Consider the following 23501-nt stretch of genomic DNA (forward strand, 5'->3'; position numbering starts at 1 on the left):
GTGAATATGTGAGATAGTTGATTGCACCCCGATACCCTCAAGGAGTTGTTCCTTGATAAATTCATTGACTTCACCCTGTCGACCGCGTCGGCGGAGGCTTGAATGAGTTAAAGGCCCTCAGGATGGCTCGTGAGAATGCTCTTGATGAGTATAGATAAGTCGCCATGGGGAGCCTTCCATAGAGCGCTTCAGCACCATTCGAAAGTGACAATTCCGAGTCAAGGTGCCCTTATATCGATGAACAACATGACTGGCGCTTTTTTTTCTGTTCCGCGGGTTGGCGCGATCACAGACTAGATAGATTTGATTGATTTCGCCGTTGACATGGAGACGACCTCGTCGATGAATGCGAAGGCCATATCCACGAGGCCCTGTCCACCTATCAAGGAACTCCCAGGCCTCCTCAAGTGAGTGAAACATAGTGTCACTAGGCGGGAGCGCAAATGGAATCACAGGGCCCTGTTCCGCGGCCTCTTCACGAGGCGGGAGCGCAAATGGGATAGCATGGCCCTGTTCCTGCGCCTCCGCGGCCTCTTCACTAGGTTGCGCGCCGTCGAGAGCCTCCGGGGCATCTTCCTGCGCCGCCGCGCCCGCCGCGCCCTCCGCGCCCTCCGCGTCGGAGTTGCACTCATAGAACTCATCATTTGAGGATGTTTCATAGGCCAATAGGGCCTCCATTTCCGCGGCTAGTTGGGCGGGGGTCGACATGGCTAGACGGCGCAATGATAGACGCAATGATAGACGCAATGATAGGTTGTTGCGAGCAAGGAATATGTTGTTGAGAGGGTTGTGATCGAGGAGTAGGCAGGGATAGCATGGAAAGGGGTTTACCTCAGTTGTGCCAAGACATACGCTAACCTAACTGGGCCGCGCTAACCGCTTTAGGTGGGGTGCGTAATACCACCCCTGGGGTGCGTAATACCCATTACCATCGTGCAAACTTGTAAGCCTAAGGCTTATATGGAAAGTGTTAAACCACCAACCAATTAAACCACTGCAGCTAGCCTACAACACCAAGGATTGACCACAGCACACTCATTCTACAGCTGAACCCGTCTATTTTGCCACCACCACAACCAGCATGGGAATGCCAGCTACAGACAGTCCTTACAACACCAGAAACGTGGTCGTCGATATCGACAGGGAACCCATAACTACACTGCCTACAGGAAATGCTGCTACTACACTGGTTGATGCCAAAGCTCAACAACTGACCACAACAGCTGAAATCTCAGCTATTGATAACAACAGCTGACCCTGACAAAGCACCACAACAGCTCTATATATCAGGCTCTGGTAGCCAGATAGATAGACATAACAGAGCTCTCTTTGCAATTGATTCCGCATATATTTTTTATCCAAGTCAGATGGTCTACAAGCTGCAGCCATGGTCTCCCAGTCATTTTCGCCTCCAGCCCCAGCCAAATCTTCTACAGTTCTATCTAACTACTTGACTGACCATCCAGGCTAGCTAACTGACTGACTAACCTAGCTAGCTGCAAAAACTGACAGCTAGTTAAGCGTATTTCGCGAGAGACTCCTTTTCCCTCGCCCGTTTCGCCTCTAAATCACCATCCGATACACGAAATTTTCGCCTTCTTTGCGGGGCCATTACGTAGTAGTGTTCGAAGGCATAATAAGAAGCCGATATTCATTAGGGATAGAGATATACCGAGTCTTTTACGAGGTAACAGTGTTGAAAAGAAAAAATAGGAGAAAAATATTAGGCAGAAGGAAAGGAAAGAAGATTAGGCAGAGACGAGACATAGAATGAAGGAGAAATCCCAGCCCGGCGTAGGCCTACCGCCGACAACGGCGGCGACGAAAAGGCTATGATCCCTGCTCTAATAACCGCCATGGAACCGGCCGAAACTGTAGGAGGGTAGGGGAAGAGCGTGGATGGAGGCCGCCGCGTATGCGAAGGCAACGGCAGTGCAGTAGGAGTGCTGATAAGCAACACCGAGAGAGCGCGGTTCAATAGAGGGAATGACGTCGCGAGTGGTGTCTGCCGAAAGGGGACTAGCGGCTGGGCGAAGAGGGCCCATTTGGGACGCCCGTCCATAAGGGCGCGTTGCTCCCGCGCAGTCAGGGGAGTGATGCTTTATGCCTCAGAATTCTGAGGTTTGCACCTCCGTGTTTGAAACAAGCCAGGGGATACATGATGGTTACAGTGGCCACCCATGTGTGAAATTGCACCTCCTGTTTCAGAGTTGGATCACAAGCGCTGAAGGGCAAAGCCGGTCGTTTGCTCCCGTGCCCATCTATCTCCCACAAGTCAGTACGCTTTTCACTCCAACAACTTTCGCGCCGTTCAACGAGTAGTTTCCTGGCCACAACAGTTCGTGTTATGGCAAGCTTTTCTGATCGTGGACTGCGCCGATTAGCCAAAATCCATCGCATAACATTTTTGCCGCAGCTTTCTTCGACCAACTGGCCGTCTGCGCACAGACAAACCTTTGAAAATATTCAAAAGATCGGCCGGCAGGAATTTGAGCGCTTCTGCTCCCCTATCGATATTCATTCGGGGGAACAACCTTGGAAGGGTCAGCTAAAGCATCGAGCGGAATGGCTAACTAAGGCGGCTGCTCGCCTTTTCAAACAGGACCGCAATGAGGCTGATTGGAGGTTCCATATCGAGAACGATGTGTTCCTAAGGTTGAGAGTAGAAGTCGCTTGGTATATGATCTCGCAGCTGTCTGGGGCGTTACTGACTTGAGCCGGAGCCCCAAATGTCGGGCTAGAATTTGGCGCTCCGAGATCGAGGTCTCTTTCGCCCGAGACGACTGTATCGCGGATGAGCTAAAGCTGCGAAAGAAAAATCGCGTACCATGCCATTGTCCCCCCGCAGATCGGGCACACGATTTGTGAGTCTCTCGGCATAGTGGTGGATCAGACTCTAAATCATGACAGCTATGAAGTCGGCCTGAACCCTCTATTCAACGACAGAGTTCAGAAAGAGATAAAACACGATCCTTCTTCGTCGCATATCCTTCCTAGGCAGGCGCCAGATAGAATTTTTGGCCTACAACAAACTAGAAACCTGGAGAATCTACTTTCTCAACCCTTGGCAACAGGCTCGGCAGATAATACCACAACCGCCACGGTTGGGAACTCGTTAAGAACCAGTCCGTTCAAAGATGAAGAAGATCCATTGATCTTCCCTTTTCTTATTGTGGAAGCCAAGTCCGAAAAAAGCACAAGCGGGTTTGATGCTATACAAGCTCAAACGGCATTTCCAATATGGGCTTTGCTAAATCTTCAGAAGAACTTGCGAGACAGAGTGAAGACTACTAAGACTCAATTACATCCATTTGTTTGGTTCCTTGCAAATAGGGGAGACTGTTGGCGGGTGTACGGCTGCTTCATCACCGACAGCCACCCGGTCAAATATGTATGTACACGCACAAATTTTGCAATTCATACCCCTACTACGCTGACTGTGGTATAGGATGTTGTCCATTTATGGGACGGATCTCTACTCTCTCAAGATAGCACGCTGCAGCTACTCATGATTGTTGACTATATCTTCGACTGGGCAAGAGATCTCTATCGTCCCTCAATACTAAGACATTTGAAGTCTGTAGGCACAGGGGAAGACTATGATACAGTCAGTCTGGCTAAAGAGACCAACATCTTCTCTGCACACAGTCGTATCAACGACTGGGTTCCACGCCCTCCAAGCGACATCCTTGGAGTCTACCCCGAATTCAAAAAGACAAGTTCAGTTCCAATGACAGATCATCACAATCTTTCGCATATCGGTTCTACTGAGTCAAATCTCATTTTACGCCGCTCCGCACTTACGTACCGCTCCCGGTTCGTCGGCTTATGTCTTACTAAGCAAAATCTGGAGGGATTCTTCAAGTGTGTCCAGATCGCATCAAGTGTGGATGATTCAGTGAGTGCCGCAGCAGAGCTACTCAGGCTTCTGTTCGCGCATGTTTCTGAAGCGATACGATTTACCAGGGAAGAGCTCATAACTTGGGAAGGCATCTGGTCTGGGGATGACAGTACCGATGATGCGTCCGAGTCTTGCTCTTGGAACGAATCTTTCCATGTACTCTTCTCATTCGCAACGTTCATCAACAACTCATGGGATATTGTCCATGAATTGACTTATCTGGCGGTAGCAGATGATGCATTAGATCAGTTGAACGAACACGCTGACTATCCGTTGACGGAAACAGAGATTGATTCGGTCAAACTGGCTTCCAGACCATGTGAAGATGAAGATTTGATCGAAGCTCTTGATTGCCTTCAGACTCCCTCGCCGGCACAGTTGCTGTTAGCCGCTATCTCATGTACGTCCTTCTCGCCATTCTCCAGAGCAGAACAAGAGCAAAGATGTACAATGGGCTCAATTGGGATCGGGGTATCCAATGCCGGAAACCTCAGGCGTTCACTTCTACGAAACTTGGTCCAGAAGTACCACAAGCTTCAGGCTCCGAAAGACGCCCAACCGTGTCTCGATGTAGAAAGACTGCCGAATCCCGCCTTACCATCTATGTTCACTACATACGTGAAGAGAACAGAGCGAGATCCAGACGAATCTTTCATTCGCACATTCGAATATATTCAACATCACAATCCATACCGAACAGGCCACCAACAACTATTTTGTACCATGTGCCGGCCTCAACGCCGAGAACAGCGCAAAACAAATGGCGAAGAAGACTTCCCATGGGCGAATCCATGGGCTAGTCAGGTCGAAATATCAGATCAAGGCATGGTTCTAGTTGAGTCACTCTGTCTCAATAACCAGTACCTGGAACGTCAAGATAGTTGTGTATATATGTGGAAGGATACCGGGGAGTTTGAAGACCTAGAGACACTGGTATCAATTGTGAATGACCTTCGTGGGGCTGGAAAAGTGTATCATACGTTTCTTCATTCTCTATGAAATCAGGACATCCCTCACAGTTCACTACCATCAAAATCCGATATTATAAGATGTAAGATGGCTTAAAATAAAACGTAATCTTGGGACATCATGGAGATCTACGGAGGGGAATTAAATTACCTCGTGATGGGCAGTGTCAGTGTGCCTTTGGTGAAATCGATAGAAGTATGAAGTATACTAGATTCGTGCTATTCAAAACAGAAATGGAAGATAGGCAGTCTATAAGACATCGACTACTCACATCGTTAGAGAGTAGGGAAGAGTCCTGCTTCTACTCGTACTAACTAGAAGCAGAGTATGCGGCCAAGACTGCCCGTGCATTTGATGGAACCTGCTCGCTAGGTGATTTATTGTTGATAATCATCTACGCGGTACTCCGAAGATCTACCTCATTTATCCGACTTAAATTGCGTTTTCTTCCAAGTTGGCCCCATTTACAAGAATTAAACAGACATCATTGAAAGATACCACTAGGTCAGCGTAATGGCTCAGATTTACAGAACATCCGCGGCTGTGAAAGTGTGGTTAATTCCTAGCGACAACCTAAGTACTAAAGGCTAAAGGATGTGGATATTTAACAAATGTTCGATATTGTCCCTAGCAGAGAACTGATGCTACTGCGCTCCGGAAGTTTATGGAACGCAGCCTCTGATGTAATTGATTAATTGATGGGTTGTTTTGCGAGTCCGATTGTGGTTTGAGCCGAGCTTCTAGGCCAACGTTGAGCGTGGCTGAGCCACTGTTAACTAACTGGGTTTCCCCTGAGCCGAGTGTAGGGGAGCCTAATCTGGCTCCTTTCACCTGACTACCTAGGTACTGTGGAACGCGGACTCATGAATGTCGAGTTGCACCTGCAAGTAAGTATGTACATATGTACTGCCGCTTGACGTCGACCGGCTCTCGTCAGCACCCGCGACTCCCGAAACCTGACCACCTGAGTTGGTACGTTTTTGAGGTATGTATGTGGTAGAGTCAAAGGTCGACCAAAGGTATTCGAGGGAATTGGACACGCCATGGATACTTTTGCAGTTTCTTGCCGTCTGTGCATTCTTGTTCTTACGTTCTCGCAATTGGAAATAGCGATGATGGCGATGATTACGACGATAGATAACACCATTCAGGCAGTCATGATTTTCCCCATTTGGGGCCCTGCGCCACCGTACGTGTAGAGTGTCTGTAAAGCAACCTGTGAGCCCGGCGAGCTCAGTGAGGTATCTACAATGTAGGTAGATACCTAGTCCAGGGAGGAGATATTCCCTCAGCCCAAATAGCCACAACGTGACACACGTATCGGAAACGGTTTGGTCGGCAGTCTTGATCGATCGATTCATACACGGTCATATTGTCCTTCGATCAACGACCATTACACTTGTTGACCTCAAATCTCTCTCGCGCTAGCTGGCAAGCTCTCATCTCTTTCACCTTGTAGTTGATCATTTGCGCCTCTGGCTGGTTCTCATTTCTTCCCTTCCAGTTTGTCTCCGCTTTCCAGCCAGCCCTCACCCCTTACCTCCGACTCGTTGGCCTCCCTCTACTGATTTTCGGGAACTCAACAGGAAACCTCAACTTGGCGAATCGGGGTTTCTTCCCAGCGGGGACATCCTCGTCCGTTCCCTTCTTACCCCGGCCCACCTTCTCCCAACCGTACTTGGCGAGCTCGTTATCCGTCAACGTCTCCATACGACACCCGAGTTCGCGGTAGTACTTGGTGACCTCGGCCGGTTGGAGAGCCAGGTCGAGACCGATATCGGTTGGCTCGGTGATGAGGACGTTGACGTCGGCGCCCGGCGTCCACTTTGGCGGCGGGATGTGCAGCGTCAAGGCCAGGATGGTGGTGATGAGCAGGGTGCGCGAGTGCGTGGTCGGGAGCGCGGTGGGGAAGAATGCGTGCACAAGTTTCGAGAGGAGCGCCGAGCTCAGGTGCGTCGCGTCGGAGATGGTGGACTCGGGCCATTTCTCGGGTTGCGGGATCGTGCGGCGCGGCGGGAGGCGGGACACGTAGACGTACAGTTCGAGGAGGACGGTCACGTAGCGCAGCAGCTGGAGCGGGAGGAGCGTGTGCTCGTTCTGCTGGGAGACGTGTAGATGCGCCAGGGCCTTCACGCGGTGCGCGACGTACCGGAAGCGCGAGTTGATCTCTTTCTTCGCCGAGACCCGGTCGAGCCACGGCTGGATGCGCATTTGGGACAGAGTCGCGCGAGCCGGGCCTGGGTGCACGAGCACGGACAGAGGGTAGACGTCTGTGATCTCGTCCGTGGTCACGTCGGCCGGAGGGAGCGGTTTGTTAGACCGGTCGCCGGTCGCCGAGGACGACGACGACTGCAACGGGACGTCTTCTTCTTTGATCGAGGAGAGGATGGCAGTCGAGAGAGGGTCGTCATCACCGCCCCGCGCGAGGAGTCGGTTCTCGGCCATCGATGCTACAGCCTTGCGCGACTTCTTCGTGCCGAAGGCTTCGGTCAGTGCGGCGCGAGAGGACGACGTGGGTGGAGGGCGTTCAGCTTCTGCGTCTGATGTGTCGGCGGATTCGTCGGGTGGAGGTTGGCGGACAATGCTTCGCACCGTCATCTTCTTCGCGGGCACCACGCTCAGTTTCTTGTTCACAGGGTCGAAGATGGCGATGTAGTGTTTCGTGTGTCTGTCGGTGACCGACGTCGTCTTGCTTTCGGTTGCGATGTGGTCAATCGTCGGGTGCGACGAGGAGTGTAGGAGCAGTGTTGATTGTCCAGAGCTCTTTTTCGAGTACGCTTCAAACCGGAGATCATCGGGGAGGGATATACCGGGCGAATGCGCTACAATCGTCAGTGAGGCCTACAGGGGTGCACAGTGAGGTCGTTGACGTACCGACGACTGGTTGCGCATTATCGGCACCAGAGACGTGCTGCACTTTGACCAGCTCAGTCTGGGGTTTTTTGGCCGGTCTTTCGTCTTCTTTGGCATGTTCTTCAGCGGGTGCCTTGCGCTTCTTCTTCTTGTCTTTCTCCTTGGCCGTCATTTTGGACTGTTTGTGTCTGTTTAGCGACCGAGAGGTGGGAATGGGAGACCAACGATGCGTGCAAAGTGCAGGTTGTCGTCGACTTCTCCAACTGCGAGGTCGAAAACTTTTTAGTGGAGCCGCCGAAGAGCGTCGGGAGGAAAACCCCACCCCACAAGACGTCACGGCAAACAGCAGAGAGACAGGGCCACAGCACCACGAAGCTGTCAACAGAGTCCATGAGCAGCACAGCGAGAGGTTGGTGAAGTCTACAACGCAATGCCAAAATAATCAACGGACAAGGACAAAGTACGAGAACAAACAAAAAGGAAGACAATTGATCGGAACTTTGCTGTATTGACATAGGTAGGCACCTGAGAGCAACGCCGACTAGACGACACTGAGAACACTCGCTAGCTACTTCAAAGCCCGAATCTTTAGTTGGTGAGCCAGAGTCTTCGACATCATGTGTGTATGTAATTGTCTGAAGTGTTTGTCGGTTCCGAACCCTTCGTTGCGATGTTGAAGACATCATAAGCAACCCGCCAGAAAGCTCCACGAGATTTGACCATCCTCCACTCCTCTTACACAGCATCCCACGAGTGAGATGCCAAATGGTAAGGCCGTTTCTTCAAAAGGACCAGAATTCCTCCATAGCGATTGATGACACGCCGCCGAAGTGAATACTGGTCGTAGTTGCGTTGCGTAGCCGGAAGTACTGTCGAGTCCAGGTACTAGCTCGACAGCGAAGAATCATTGACATTGGTCGAGAGGGAGGTTGTGATGGAGCAGTTGACGCGATTACTTGCTGTGGAGGAGGTCAATTGGCTGATCACAACCGACTTGCACAGTGAAACATACCTGCGGGCTCTCGTCTTGCGCCTCTTACGCTTGAGGCGACGGACTCGCTTCTTTCTCCATTTCGCTCTCATCTTCGGTCAAATTCGACTGTGCCAGGTCAGCAGGTGTTCATTGTCTAAAGTAAGAGCGACCAAAGGAGGTCTTGAGAGAGGACGTACAGAATAGTCGAGGATGAGTTGCTGGTGAGGGAGAACTAGAAGGAAAGCAAGCGTCGAGCAATTTGGAGGTCGCTATGAACGTCTGTGTCCTTGGCGCCTTGGCATGTTTGTGGGTGACCGAATTCGGATGTCAGTCACGTGAGCTATGCGGTCATATCAATGATAGGACAACTTCCCTCTTGCCTTCCTGCTTTCTCGACACTCACACCTCCGCCTGCTCTAGCAATAATGATGCCGCTCTCTACTGCGACAAATATGTTCTCCCAGATAATCTGCTCCAGCTGCTTCATGTGCCGTGACCGTTTGCTACCGGTGGTTCTTCCTCATTGAATGTGTTTCTTCGATTCGTTTTTCCCTTGGTCAGTCTTGTTCGTCTGTTAATCATGGTGTACTTCCCTTCTTCGTGTGTACACCGACTGAGCAGCAATTTTCCTTCGTCCTCAAAACCTCTGATTGCAGGTCTTTTCGTCCACAAGGACCATAAAGGTCAAGTTCTTGCTCGTCCGTATTCCTTTCTTCTGTATCTGTGGCTCGCATAAGATACTAGCTTTAGTAGGAAAGGAAATACTCGCAAATCAAGAAATGATCATCGGCCGTGACAACAGTCGATGCCAGTACATCATTGAAGATCCCTACATTTCGAAGCGTCATGTCAGACTTTACACTGTCGTTTACGAGGATGACGACCTTGGCGGAGTCGAGACCCTCGTATATGTCGAAGATCTATCACAGAACGGCACTTATTGGAATGGCTCTACGATTGGCAGAGGGAACGGCGGCTACTTGCTAAGTGACGGAGATGTGTTGAGACTCAGTCGCCGCACGATTCTTACTTTCCATACGGTGCCAAACAGCTCGTCCAATGTCAACTTTGATCTTACGCAGGAGAGAGAGATGACAGTATGGCGATCTTGGTATTTCAGTCCTAAACATTGCTAACACTAACAGCTCTTCCGTGGAGAGTATGTCATAACCGATAGATTGCTGGGGTCGGGTACGTTCGGGAGAGTCTTTATGGCCATCGAGCAGCATGCACGTGCACAGGTTGCTTGCAAAGTTGTTGACTTGCGGAAGATGACAGGAGGCGCTTTGAGGCATGGATCCCCAGAGCGTCCTGTGCCCGCAGAAGCAGTCGACATCCGAGTTCAACGGCGGCAGATCAAGGCTTGGGCGGATCAGCAGAAACGAGAAAACTGTCTCGAGGGGAAATTAAAGCTCTACTTTCGGGAAATCGAGATATTGACCTCGATTAGTCACGTAAGTAGGCACAAGGGTCGTTTGTTGCAAGCTAACGCAAGGTGCAGCCGAACATCATAGGTGTTGAGAAGGTCTATGTGACACAAAACACGATGTATGCCACAGTCTCTGGAATCCCACCTCTTCGGAACTGACTGTGTAGATACATGATGCAAACCCTTGTCACTGCCGGCGACTTGTTTTCCTATATCGAGTCCAAGAATGGGTCATTGCTCGAAGTCGAAGCAGCAGTCATTATCCGACAAATCCTGATCGCATTGGCCTTTCTGCACGAGAACAATATCGTCCACAGGGACATCAAACCGGAGAACATTCTTATGACGAGCCTTGCCACCGGCAGTCGAGTCGTGCTCACGGATTTTGGAGCTGCTCGTCGCATAGCCAACCCTCGATCTCGCATGCAAACAGCCCTGGGTACCCGAGAATATGCTGCTCCGTATGCTTCACAGGCTTCTGCAATAGGATATTTGCTGACACTATGACAGCGAACAATCACACAACGGAAAGAATGGAAGAGCTGGATACACCAGAGCCGTAGACATGTGGTCGGTTGGCTGTGTTACAGTTGTTCTCCTCACAGGCGGAATGGCCTTCTCCGACCCTATCACAAACTCATATTCCGAGTCCCTCGCTGCTGACTGTAACCTGAAGTCTCTACAAGAAACACCTGAGTGGGAGAAAATCAGAGAGAGACCGAAAGATTTCATCAGTCAATTGCTTGTGCTCGATGAAGCAGCAAGACCTTCTGCTGAAGAAGCCTTGAAACACTCATGGTTTTCCAATGAATTACATCGAACTGATTTCGAAGAATTGTACCAAAGGACGATCAAGCATTGGAATCCGCGTGTACCAAAGTCTCCATCGATCGATTTCAAAGGAGGTGGCAATTGTTACAAGTACATGTCAAGCTCGTCAGACCCGCGCGACTTCAGCAAGAGATGGCTCTAGAAACGCCAGAAGCCAGTCGACCCGCCGTACAAGCCATTTCCAAGAAATATGCACCTTGCATTTTGGCCGCAAAGGGACCCTAGAGGCAGGTTAACGCAAGGGGTCGTGGATGCCATCGAGAACTCACGTATCTACTCTCCTCGAATCCGTGAAGAGCTTTTGAAGAGTTCTTACCGAAAGGAAGGATCAATTACATCAAAATATTGGAAGAAAGACAGTCGCGACGATGTGGATCACAAGAAAGGAGAAAGGTTGCCGTCGTCAACAAAGAAGGCTTCCCAGAAGATAGGATACGAACCCGCATACAAAGCAAGGCAGCCATTTGACAATCTGGCACTTGGACGACCTCCTACACCGAAGCCAAGAAATCTGCTCAGCAGACGAGCTAGCTCCATGCCTCCCATGGGATGTACCGAAGTTGCGGGGTCAACATTTGATAGCAGCGGCACAAACGATGACAGTGATCATGTAGAACACTCAAATCTTGCTGGACGAGACGCTCTTCAACATGATGACCCCCCTGTGGCAGCTAGTCCCGAAATATCCTCATCGGCAGTACATGCACGTACGATCACTCCTACTGACGCTCGTCGCAATTCGCACTCAGGATCCCGCTTGAGGCCACTGGGAAACGGAAAGCGGCTCAAGAGGAGGACCGGCACATTATCCAACGGACGTGGGAAGAAGCAGAATCGGGGATCTATTTTTGACTTGGCTGAGGACGATGGCGACAATGAGACCAGGCCGCCGGCGAGTTCCACCGCGACATTAGTCGACCGACCTAAGCAATCGGTCAGTAAGAAATGCACTCCACGAAAACTTTACCTTCCACGATGATGAGGCAACAGTAGTTTAACGGCGCGAGGGAGCAATGGCAGAAATCAAAAGTCAAAAGACGCGATTGGGATCTGATGTGGAAGGACCGACCATTAGGGTTCTGGCTCTAGTTCAGTTTATGAACAGTTGGTGTGCAAAGTAAATACTCCGTAATGATAGATGAGATGTCGTTGTGTGGCTCGTGTTACAGCAAATACTTATCAAGATGATAAGTGGCACTGAAAAGAAGAGTAATAGCAATTGCAGCAATTCCAGTTTCCAACGTCCAAACACAATGAATACAAGATAAATGAACGGTAAGTCACTGGTCCAGTACGGATAAGAAAATGGCCTACTCGATTGCAGCAAGTGATCAAGCCAATTTTTCAGGGTCTTGGGTGGGAGACTCCTTGACGCCGGATCCATCGCTGCCTTCCAGGCTGGCCTTGTCCTTTTCCTTTTCGTTGTCCAACACGCCGGCGGCGCCTCCTCCCAAGGGCAATTTGTTGTCGTCGTCCGGTTGTCGTTGTTGTTGTTGTTCGACGGCATTCACGACGACGACGCCCGTTTGGGGCCCGGTGAAGTTCTTCCTCCCGTCGAAGACCCAGGTGACCAGGCTGACGAGGCCGATGATGCCGAAGGCGGCGCTGCAGTAGTTCATGTTGTCGCCGGTCACGGGGCCGACCTGGGGGAAGTTGAAGTCGACGCCGGCGAAGACCAGGAACAGCAGGCCGGCGGCGTTGACCAGCGGGCTCCACCGGCCCAGGTTGTAGGCGGCGCCGGGGATGGGCCCGCCCCCCTCGTGGCCGGCGAGGTAGCTCCACAGCCGGACGAACAGCGGCATGGCGTAGCTGACGTAGAAGCCGAAGGTGGCGATGGAGATGACGGTGCTGAAGCCCTCGTAGCTGGCGAAGTAGATGCTGTTCAGGGCCATCTGGACGGCGCAGCACAGCAGCACGCTGTGCACGGGCACCTGGGACCTTTTGTCGACGGCGGCGAAGACGCCCGAGAACGGCAGGCCGTGGTCGCGCGCGAACGCCCACAGCGCCCGCGACCCCTCGGCCATCAGGCTGTTGGCGCAGATGAGCACGATGACGGTGATGAGGCTGGCCAGCGTCGTGGCGCCCTTGACGCTGCCCGTCGAGTCGTAGAAGATCTGGATCAGCGGCACGCCGGTCGACGTGGTCGCGGTGGCGTCGAGGTCGCCGATGCAGAAGAACGCCGAGATCAGAAACACGAAGCCCGTGAAGGCCCCGAGGAACACCGAGAGGATGATGGCCTGGGGCGCCTCTTTGGCCGGGTTGAGCATTTCTTCGGTCATGCTGTGGACGAAAACGAATGATGTGGTCAGTACTGGGAGAGAGAAAAGAAGGAGAAGGTGGGTGATGAAGAAAAAGACCCAGTGGGGGTGGGAGGGGTGTGGGCAAAAAAAAACATACTGCGCAGGTGCGTCGTAACAACACATCCCGAAAAGAGTCTGCAAAAGACCTATCATGACCGCCATCCCTGACGAAGAGAACCCGGTGTCGTTCTGAAAGTCCTTGAAGACGAAACTGGCGGGTTGCTTGTGGTCGTTGCACGCGAGAATGGTGATGACGACGACGAAAAAGGACATGACGTTCCAGATCACGGCGAACGTCGAGATTTGGTTCAAGTATCGCGACAGGAAGACGTTGACGCCCGTGGCCGCGATGGCCATGAGGTACGTCACGAGGACGCAGTGCCATCGTTGGATCTCGTAGTCTGGGTAGTTCAGATTGGCCATGCCGAGGAGGAAGTTGGATCCGATCTGGACGGGGAAGTGTCAGTTTGGGCGAACGTCAACGGATGAGCGGCGAGCAAAAAGTACTCATGTCCATGACCATGGAAGGGAAGGGTGGCAGTGGCAGAGCGCCCCTGGATCGACCATGAAATGAAAGGAAGGATACTCACAAAGTTGTTGACCGCTCCCATTGCAACGATACCGGTACACATGAACCATCCCGTTACCCATGCCGCGCCACGGGCGTATTTAGGCGGTGCCAGAATGGCGACCCAGCTGTATTGTCCACCTGCCGTGGGGTATGCCTGGTGATTGTGATTCTTGCGTCAGTGATGGTGTACTCGATCCTGGGGTGCCATCTCGGGGGGTAGATGAGGAAGTAGAATCCATGCCTGGGCAACGGCGACACTGTCGAACTGTGGAACGCGACAGGACAACTTACCGAACACATCTCTGCAAAAGAGTATGCTACCGTCAAAGACAGAACGCAGATACCCAGCCATGACCACACCATGACCGGGGGGCCACCAGACTCGATACCCAGAATCAACGTGCCTCCCAGGGCGGTCCAACATGTGACGATGGAGAAGCTGAAGCCGACCATCCCAAGGAGGGAGAAGGATCGTTTGAGTTCTGCAGAGAGTTTAGTTTTGTGAGAGGAGGATGGTTTGAAGCAAGACTTGTGGATTGCATATGCGTACCTTGTTCATAACCAAGTTTGGCGAGTTGAGCTTCATTTCCAAGGTTCGGGTCAAAAACTTCACTGGGCTTTCCACCGTGGACGATGGACGATAGGCGGCGCGTGGCCATGTTTGGGATGGGTGTTTGTGCAGGTATGTATTGTTGGATTGGGTTATACGTGAACGGTGGTCGGGAGAGCTCAGTCGCAATGCGCAAAGACGCGCAGCAGCGGTGAGGTAGCCGGTGAGTGTTACAATAAGTCAGGGCGACGACCAAACGGAGTGCGACAACTTGCGTGCGCAGTAGAGGGTGGTCAGTGGTTGTGGTTACAGGGTATTTGATTAGAATATATATACGCATAAAAATAAATTCCCTTAGTATATGTCCCGGCAGGAGTAAGCGAGATGGTGTTTGGGGATTTTTCTCTTATCTTGGGGGATGATGATGAGAGATGAGCCATGTGCGAGAAGCGGATGTGCAAGACGGCAGGACTGGATCCTTTTCCCTGAGCTTGTTTCCTTATCGGTAGCAACACGACGGAACGGATGGCGGAGTAGGTAGAGTGTGGTGGCGTTACGATACCCATAGCGCTCATGGGGGCGATCAAGGGGGAGAAAGAGGAAGCAATGTCGGTGGTGAAGACCGTCTGAGGCCGAAGGAGATGAGCGACGACGACGACGACGAGGCAGAGAGAGCCTGATAGAGATGGAGACACAGACACACCGACTGTGGTACAACAGCACAGACAGTAGTCCATATGTGTGTAGTCCATCAAAGTAAAAAAGCTCAAGCCGGGTGGCTGGACACGGTGTTTCTTGTTTCACCCAATCCGGGTTTTTGAGAGGTTGATGCTTGACGCCGTCGATGCTTGATTGTCTTTGTGTATTGTACAACAAACCGTCTGTCAAAGAGTGACTCGGACCAGACTTTTACTAGACTTAAATACATACTAGACTCGTCAACACCACGTCGAGATACAAACAGCGCTTCGACAGTACCTGGGTAGTACATCAACATCTCATCAACACCATGCTCGCGACAACCCAGTCCCAGTTACGAGTACTTACTTCTTCTTCTCTTCCACCGACCCACCAGCCTCTGACCTGAAACCCAGAAATCCATCCCAGGCCACGGAGATTCCCACTCCTTCAGCCTCCTATCGTGGCCACTATCGACGCGCTTCTTAGACATGGATTTATTAATTTCGTTTTCGTCCCCTGGTTAGTACAGAATGTTTATTATGACTCGAACACGTCCAAATCCAACTCGAAACTCATCAAGTGTACCTACCCTACAGCACAGGTATACTTGTGTATGTAGGTATGTTGGAAATCTAACACTCAGAAGTCAAAGAGTCACTTTTTCTTCCCGTCTGCCATTCTCCCACCCAGGGTACCTTTTTTTTCTCTTCATAGATATCCATATCCGTACACTCATTTCCATCATCACTTCTTGACAGCAGGACTCGTGGCCTTCTCATACCTCTCCCCGTACGCGTCGACCCATGGCTTGACCACATCCCGCGCCGGGCCAGGCGCAATCAACTCGGCTCCCTCCCTCCAACCCGCCTCGACCTCGTCCATAAACTCATCGACACTCATTGCGTTCCTATTCTTCGCCTTCGTGTTGTCTTCTGGGTCCGTCCGTTCGCGATGCAACTCTGTACTGACGGTGGGTGGCGCGATCTCCACGACCCTCAACGCCTTCCCGGCGTTTCGGTACTGCGTGCGCAGATTCATCGTGAAGAAGTGTACCCAGGCCTTGGTGCCGTTGTACACCGGGTTGATGACGCTGCTGGGCAGGAACCCCAAGACGCTCGACACGTTCATGATGACCGCGCCCCCGTCCAGCTTGTCCAGCAGGTGCGGCAGGAACCGTAGCGTCAAGTGCATGACGCCGCGGATGTTGGTGTCGATTTCCTGGTCGGCCTTTTCGAGATCGAATCCGTATTCCTGCGCACCACCACCACCATCGCCGACACCGGGGAACTGAAACGGCCTCTGCACGCCGGCGTTGTTGACGAGGCAATTCACCTCGGGGTGCGCGGCGAGGATGCGTTCCGCAATGTCCACCACGCCGTCCGAGTTGCCCGTGTCGAGCACGTAGTAGGCCGTCGCACCGATCTCGGCCGCCGTCTTTTTCAACTTGGATTCCGTGCGTCCGACGATGATGACTTTCTTGCCGTGTCCGAGGAGTCGTTCGGCCATGGCCCGACCGATCCCGCCTGCACCGCCTGTGATGACGGCTGTGTCGATAATGTCGAGCGTTGATTTGGCCATGATTTGCATACCCGACGCCTAGGCCCCCGTAAAGACAAGTGAAAAGAGTTTGAGCTGAGTTTGAGCTGAATCGAGCTGAATCGAGCTGAGTTCGGGGGTGTAGCACCTGTATCGGTTGTTCTTAGACTTTCCCCTTCCGGCTGGAAACGCAAAAGACGCTCCGGGTATAGTTGGTTACCTGGCTGATGGACTGTATTTGAATATTGCTTAATCTCTCATTACTGTATGTCGGTGTAGTTCCATTCCTGGGTCTGATCCAGGCTCATGAGATGACCAAAACGTGGTGGTCAAAGGATCACAAGATGGGCTGACAAACTGTGAATCATACGCGGTAGAAGACGGAACATGTATAGCGCTCCCGGTGTAACAAATAGTCATGATGTAATCATCACCTACTGTATCAACTGTACTTTGACTTGCGGATATCGATGAATCGAGCACCTCAAGACACTTAATTATTCGACAGTTTCTACAACCCCTCTGTATCGTGTCATGGTGCCGATTTTCTCGTGGGATCCAGGGCTGCCAAAAAAAAAGTCGAAAGTCGACTCTTTTTAAATATCCTGGATCCTCGTGCGCGTGGTCGAATCGATGCCTGTTGGAACTTTAGCGGAACCGGTCTTTGAACTCACTAGAGATTTGAGCGCGATGAAGCTTTCGGTCTGTGATTTGTGTCAATGGAACCTCTCTGGAAGGAGCTGGGAAGAATTGAATTACCTCGAGAATTTATCTTTTCGAACGGTCGGGGATTCGAACCCGCGGCCCTTTTCTTCCTTTACTACGCCCGCGGCCCTCGTTCTTCCTTGCTCGCCGCAGTGAATGGACGTCCGCCACATGGCCATGTGGTTTTAACCTGAGCCACCACTGCGGGGTCTTGGTGATTGAGGAAGAAAATTCACGGGTTTGATTGATACCATTTGAATATTCGGTGGTGAGTGAATGGTTCTCGGGTGGGTCTCGAGGTGTGAAGCAAGGCTGGCATAGAGCCTCAAGTCACTCAGGTGAAGCGGCGACGATGGCGTGGTTTGTGACGAGGAAAAAGATTTGACCAAGATAATAAAAAACTTCAGTGGTAAAAAACTAAAAGATCAATGATGATAATATGATATGATGTATTGGACGCACGTCTGTCTAATTGCTTTGATCCCAACGACCTGAAAGAATCCCAGGTTCTTTCTGTCTTTCTCTCTTGTACATTCAAAAAGAAAGAGAAAGAAACAACAGAACTCATGAAATCACAATGACCGCACAACACTGGCACCAGCCTCGACACTGCCAGCAAGCCAAATCAACCATCCCTTTCTCTCCCCAATGCAAACCTCGGTGCTTTTTTTTGGATCGAAAGAAGGAGAAGAAAAAACCCATCGTCAATGCCAATAAAAGCCATAATGATACACAAACAAGAAAGTAAATGCCAGTCGTTCCACTCACTATCCTCGGCGGCCACATCAGCATAGAGATTGTAAACCACATAGTCACCATTTGCGTGGGTCATTCATCCAGGCAGTTTAGTGCTTGACTGCCTTCTATCACATACCGCCGCCCATTCCCAAATCACCTTCGGCGTCAATAATCGCGAGACGCTGTTTGGCCGTCTTCGCCTTTTTGCTGATTCCTTTACCGCCTCGAGATCCCAAACCCTTCTTGGGTCCAGGAGTCTCAGCACTGCTGACCGGTGTAGCCGCTCCTGAGGGTTTGGCTGAAGCGTCGTCAAAATGTCCTTCGCCTACAAAAAAATTAGCCGATGAACCTCTGGAAACTACAATGTGACCAAATGAAAACTTACCTTCGTGGTACATATCGTCGAGACTCATCTCAGCCTTGCGCTTCCGGGCGGCAGCGGCGGCTTGCGCCTTCTTGCTCTTCTTCTTGGTATCCTCTTCTGGCTTCTCCGCATTTTCTTTCTCCTTTTGTTCGATAAGAGCAGCCTGGTCGTCGTCGGCGAGCCACATGGCAATATCCTTGGTCCTGTTCTCACGGCGATCGCGAGTGTTGAAATCAACGCCTGCACCATCACCGCCAGTGATGACCACGCGCTGCACTTCCTCTTTCTGCATGGCACGTTTCCGAATACGCTCTTCGATCGTACCACGCGTGATGAGACGATACACCGTCACTTGCTTGGTTTGACCCAATCTGTGGGCTCGATCCATGGCTTGTGAATCAATAGTTGGATTCCAGTCAGAATCGTAGAAGATGACGGTATCGGCAGAGGTCAAGTTGATGCCCAAGCCACCGGCACGGGTAGACAGGAGGAAGATGAAGATCTCAGGTCTGGTCTGGAAATCATGCACCGTGTCACGACGGTCTTCCAATTTCGTGCTACCGTCCAGCCGGACAAATTTGTAGTTCCGGTAGGTGAGGTATTCTTCCATCAAATCAATCATGCGAGTCATCTGGAAGTAAAGCAGGACCCGATGACCACCATTTTTGAGCTCACGAAGGAGCGAATCCAGCTTGGCGAGCTTGCCAGAGTCCGTGACGAATCTGCGCATTGACGGAATCGAGATGTGTGTGTATCGGGCCTTCTGTGATTGTGGCTTTGGCATCAAATCCGACAGCGGGAAGTTCTCAGGAGCCACATCTTGCTCCAGCAACTTCACCTCAATGTTCTCTTCCAACGGATACAAAGTGCTTCTCACACCCATATTGAACATGGTCAACTGTCGTTCAGTGAGGGAAGACTGATCGAAAGCGCTGACCTCAATAGGTGGAGCCAATGCTGCCGGTGTTGCAGCAGGCTCCAAAACAGAGTAGCCGTCGTCTTCCAGTGACCGTCTTGAGATGTTGCAGAGCTGTGCGAGGTTTGAGTTCGGGTCAAGCTCTGCAAGCGGCTGTCGAGGACTGTTTTCCACGATATTGAACATGGCATGTGCAGGTGGCTGTGCTTCTTGGTCATCAAAGATGGGAAGGGCACGCTTGGGCTTCTTCACAAGCTTGATAGCACGCTCAAGAACACCGTGATCAGCCGCGTGGACGGCCTCAGCGGGAGACGTATCCACGAAGCGGAGGAACGAGAAAGCCCCGTCATTTTCTGCCGACTTGTTCATATACTCTGGACTCCATATTCTCATTAGACCACCAATGCCGTCACTCTTGAAACCCGCTCTGCAGAAGCCAGCGCGAGCGTTGTTGGGTCCTGCAATGTCTAGTCTGCCGACATCATTGCAAAGCACGCGTGGCAGATCGTACTGGATCGGATTTCGTACAGAGTACGCGAGCTGGACAAAGGAGCCTTCCCGGAGAAAGGAAGCAGTCTCGGCAAAGGTGGACATCGAGTACGGAGAGGTCGTATCCGCTCGTTCAAAGAGATCAGGATGATTACAGACTTTCCTGAACTGCATCACCAGGTTCATCAAAGTGGCAGTATCTTGATCGTCGCCTAGTGTTGCTTTCTCAATGAGATCCATGATACTGATCTTGCTGCGGAGATTGGCGTAGTATGCGCGTTGTCTATAAGTGAGATCACAAAAGACATCCTTCTCGACCTTGTCACCGAGTTCCTTCTGTACGTGAGCCTTGACACGACGCAACATGAATGGTTTGAGAATCATATGCAGCCGCTTCAGCTGATCTTGGTTGAGTTTGGTGTTACTCTGTGCGTGGCTTTCTATGTCTTTAGAAAACCAGTCGCTGAATTCATCATGAGAATCGAAAAGGGTTGGCATGATGAAATGGAGCAGCGCCCACAATTCCTGCATGTTGTTTTGGATGGGAGTACCGGTTAGCAACAGACGGTTTCGACACTGGAATGCAAGCAACGTCTTCCATCGCGAACTGCTGGACGACTTGATCGCCTGGGCCTCGTCGAGAATCATGTACTGCCATCGGATCTTTTGGAAATACTGAGCGTCTTGAACCACGAGCTGGTACGACGTCACCAGAACATGAAATTCGGAGTCTTTGGTGTAGGTAACATGTTTCCGATCCCAGAACTTGCGCAGAACCTTTCGATCCTTAGCGTTTCCCCAGTAGGGGAGGACCTTGATGGCCGGTACGAACCGTGTGATTTCCTGTTGCCAATTGTGCAAAGTCGACGCAGGGGCAATGACGAGGAAAGGGCCCCAGACATTGTGTTGCTCTGCCAAGTAGCCCATGACCGAAATAGACTGTACAGTCTTGCCGAGACCCATTTCGTCGGCCAGAATGCCATTGATACCCTGCTCGTAAAGGTTGACCAGCCAGTTCAGACCCTTCAACTGGTATTCTTTCAGCTGAGCCTGAAGCATTTTCGGTTGAGAGACTTGGACGTCTCCTGCCATGGTAGGGTTCGTGAAGTTCATGTCGCTGGAGTCAAAAGCAGACATGGGGTCGTCTCCATTGAAGTTACGAGCTTTATCTTGGGCATCTTGTAGAGCACTGGCAGCATTTGCCATTGCAGCTCTCTTCAGATCTGAGTCGTCCTCGGCGTCGAAATCGAGGTCTTCGAAATTGGTCATCTTGTGGTTTCCATGTTCATGTGACAGGGTCATATCATCCATGGTGCGGTTCTCCTTCGCATCAGAGGTACCCGCTTTCTCCCCGGAGCCGGATATACTAGGATCGTTGGTAGACGATTCGATCTCGTCCGTCTTGATCTTGCGCGAAATGAAATGTGAGTAGATTTCAGTCTGCGAGATGAGAAAGTTGAGCTTCCGCTTCTGTCGATTCGCTTCGCGGTCTGCTTCGGCCTTCTTCGCATCTTCAATCTCCTTTCGCTCGGCCATCCGTCGAAGATCGCGCTCTTCTCGTTCATTACGTTTCCAGAAGGACATCATCTCCCGCATGACACGTTTGGCTCGGGCTTGAGTATCCTTCATGCTCTTGTTGGTACGCTCTTGCCATTTACGCGCCTGTTTACTCGCCAGAATGGCTGTCTTGCGCATGTTCTCTTGCTTGGTACTAAGCGATACCTGCTTGATACGGTAAACTTTGGGGATGTCTTTCCTGGCAAGGTCACGCCATATTTGCTCGTAGATTTGGTTGTAACCTTTGGAGTCGTAATTAATACCTTGCTGTGCGGCAGCGGCGGCAGCGGCGGCGGCCGCCGCCTCTTCTTCCTCTCTTTCCTTTTCCTTTTCCTTCTCCTTTTCTTTCTTTTTCTTTTCTTTGTCCTTGTCTTTTGACTTCTTGCCTTTTGTGGGGGGAACAGGAGTATCTTCCTTGGGAGCAGTGGTCGCTTCCTTGTCGGGATCTTGCTGCATTGCAAGATATGCAGCTTCTGCAGCATCCTTCTCCGCCTGTTTCTTCTCCTTTGACTTCTTCAGACGTGCAGAGGGTGCCCCAGGCTCTTTCTTGGCTCTCTTCTTGGGAGGAGCTTCACTAGGTTCCGGAGAACCGATTTGGAAGGAAGATGTGACACCACCTTCGTAATTAGGAGCGGGTGCCGAGACTTCAAGATCTTCCGCCGGAGGACCACCTTCGAGAAGTTCAGCAGTCTGTCGAATTCGAGCCTGCGATTTCTCAGCTTGTTTGAGGTATTTCTGCGCTTCTTCCTGGTCTTCGGCATTTCTGGCGCGTTCTTCGAGTTCCTCGAGTTTCTCTCTCTCGTTTCGGATCTGTTGCTCGCGACGACGCTTTCTTTGCATATCCTTCTTGCGCTCCTTCTCGGTAGCAATGTCTTTGTCTGCGATCTCTTTCGCGGCGAGTGGTTCAACCTCCGCACGGAAACGCTGAGCGGCTTCGATAGCATGGGATTCGAAGGTTTTGATGAATGAGTCGAGGAGATAGTCTCGCCGGCGCTGTCAAGCCAGGATTAGCAACTCGACCTCTCTCTCTTCTATTCCAATTCCACAAGACGATTGACTTACCTTGCGCTTTCGCAACTCTGCCTCCTCAATTTCTGCCGCTCTTTTCTTGCCTCGCTGCTTATAGCGCTCCTTGAGCTCGTAAAATCCCTCTTCATCTGCGTCGCTCTGTGGTCCTTCGTCAATCATGTTCATTGCTTTCAAGATTTTGTCAGCTTCGATCTCGGTCAAAGCTGTTCGTGGCTTGGAAGGCGCAACGTGTTTTTTGGCCACCGGCAGCGTGTCTAGCTTTCTTTTCTCTTTCACCTCGCCATTTGTAAGTAACTTGTGTGGTTCGACCTCTTGCTGTTTGACGACCTTCTCGGGAGTGACTATTGTGGGTGTGGCGGGCATCGGCGGTGGCGTTGATAGCCGTGGAGGTTTCGTCTCAACAGGCTTCGGGGATGGTTCGTTGTTCGAGGGGCCCAAGATGCTCGCAAAAGACATCGGATTGCTAGCTCGATCGGGCTTCTGTCGATATTAATTAGTACTTTTTCGCGTTGCTTTAACCAAAGCAAACGTAAGCAAACTTACGTCTTTTGACTGAGGACGCGATTCAGCGACGTAAGTCTCAGCAGGTCTACCATTGCTCAGGTGCTGAGGTTCTCGCAAGGGTGATGGCTGCAAAGCTGGGCCAGCAGGGTGACCGTGTGAAGGTGCATCATACTGTGACGCCATACCGGGAGGCGGAGGTATAAGGTGCCCGGAGTATGTTCTCTGAAGGGGATATGGAGGGCTTGAAGTCAAGCCTTGCGGATACTGAGGAGGCCCGTTGCCGACTGGGACAGGCGGAGGAGGGAGTCCATTCGGCGCAGGCAAGGGTGATGCTAATGCTGGTGGACGATTATGATGCGGGCTTTGGGCAAGAGACGCAGGTTGAAATGGTGGAGGAGTTTGCATCAGGTGTTGTGGGGGAGGTATTTGAAAAGGTTCATGGCCAAAGAATGGACGGTTTGGGTGAGTTGGTGAGTATGGTGGATACTGGTTTGACTGCGTTGGCGAACGAGCCGTGAATGGTGTCGAACCAGACATTGTCGCGACGGTATCTGAGTAGAAATGGTCGTGACAGTGTCTTCGGCCGCGGCCTGGTTTGCTCCTTG

At 51.4% G+C, this 23501-nt stretch overlaps 8 protein-coding genes across 8 annotated transcripts; 3 read left to right on the top strand and 5 right to left on the bottom strand.

Moving 5' to 3' along the window:
- Positions 1 to 117: 117 nt before the first annotated feature.
- On the bottom strand, positions 118 to 708 carry PV08_01072 (uncharacterized protein; the record flags this gene model as incomplete). Its single annotated transcript, XM_016375437.1, has 1 exon — positions 118 to 708. One exon carries the CDS (start codon positions 706 to 708, stop codon positions 118 to 120), a length of 591 nt encoding a protein of 196 aa, XP_016240713.1.
- A 1639-nt stretch (positions 709 to 2347) lies between these two features.
- Positions 2348 to 4736, top strand: PV08_01073 (uncharacterized protein; the record flags this gene model as incomplete). Its single annotated transcript, XM_016375438.1, has 5 exons — positions 2348 to 2655; positions 2724 to 2864; positions 2911 to 3391; positions 3449 to 4471; positions 4533 to 4736. 5 exons carry the CDS (start codon positions 2348 to 2350, stop codon positions 4734 to 4736), a joined length of 2157 nt encoding a protein of 718 aa, XP_016240714.1.
- A 1670-nt stretch (positions 4737 to 6406) lies between these two features.
- Positions 6407 to 7895, bottom strand: PV08_01074 (uncharacterized protein; the record flags this gene model as incomplete). Its single annotated transcript, XM_016375439.1, has 2 exons — positions 6407 to 7692; positions 7745 to 7895. 2 exons carry the CDS (start codon positions 7893 to 7895, stop codon positions 6407 to 6409), a joined length of 1437 nt encoding a protein of 478 aa, XP_016240715.1.
- Positions 7896 to 9475: 1580 nt separating this feature from the next.
- PV08_01075 (uncharacterized protein) lies at positions 9476 to 11098 on the top strand (the record flags this gene model as incomplete). Its single annotated transcript, XM_016375440.1, has 5 exons — positions 9476 to 9793; positions 9842 to 10150; positions 10198 to 10244; positions 10293 to 10586; positions 10636 to 11098. 5 exons carry the CDS (start codon positions 9476 to 9478, stop codon positions 11096 to 11098), a joined length of 1431 nt encoding a protein of 476 aa, XP_016240716.1.
- Positions 11099 to 11146: 48 nt separating this feature from the next.
- Positions 11147 to 11935, top strand: PV08_01076 (uncharacterized protein; the record flags this gene model as incomplete). Its single annotated transcript, XM_016375441.1, has 1 exon — positions 11147 to 11935. One exon carries the CDS (start codon positions 11147 to 11149, stop codon positions 11933 to 11935), a length of 789 nt encoding a protein of 262 aa, XP_016240717.1.
- Positions 11936 to 12287: 352 nt separating this feature from the next.
- On the bottom strand, positions 12288 to 14486 carry PV08_01077 (uncharacterized protein; the record flags this gene model as incomplete). Its single annotated transcript, XM_016375442.1, has 5 exons — positions 12288 to 13236; positions 13354 to 13703; positions 13847 to 13981; positions 14119 to 14309; positions 14378 to 14486. 5 exons carry the CDS (start codon positions 14484 to 14486, stop codon positions 12288 to 12290), a joined length of 1734 nt encoding a protein of 577 aa, XP_016240718.1.
- Positions 14487 to 15802: 1316 nt separating this feature from the next.
- Positions 15803 to 16636, bottom strand: PV08_01078 (uncharacterized protein; the record flags this gene model as incomplete). The annotated part of the gene is made up of 1 exon (XM_016375443.1): positions 15803 to 16636. One exon carries the CDS (start codon positions 16634 to 16636, stop codon positions 15803 to 15805), a length of 834 nt encoding a protein of 277 aa, XP_016240719.1.
- Positions 16637 to 18165: 1529 nt separating this feature from the next.
- On the bottom strand, positions 18166 to 23433 carry PV08_01079 (uncharacterized protein; the record flags this gene model as incomplete). Its single annotated transcript, XM_016375444.1, has 5 exons — positions 18166 to 18362; positions 18423 to 21690; positions 21766 to 22356; positions 22426 to 22872; positions 22936 to 23433. The coding sequence occupies 5 exons, from the start codon at positions 23431 to 23433 to the stop codon at positions 18166 to 18168; spliced, it is 5001 nt and encodes a 1666-aa protein (XP_016240720.1).
- Between the last annotated feature and the right edge of the window lie 68 nt (positions 23434 to 23501).

The sequence above is a fragment of the Exophiala spinifera genome (genome assembly GCF_000836115.1).
Source record: "Exophiala spinifera strain CBS 89968 unplaced genomic scaffold supercont1.1, whole genome shotgun sequence".
In the NCBI taxonomy this organism is placed as follows: Eukaryota; Fungi; Ascomycota; class Eurotiomycetes; order Chaetothyriales; family Herpotrichiellaceae; genus Exophiala; species Exophiala spinifera.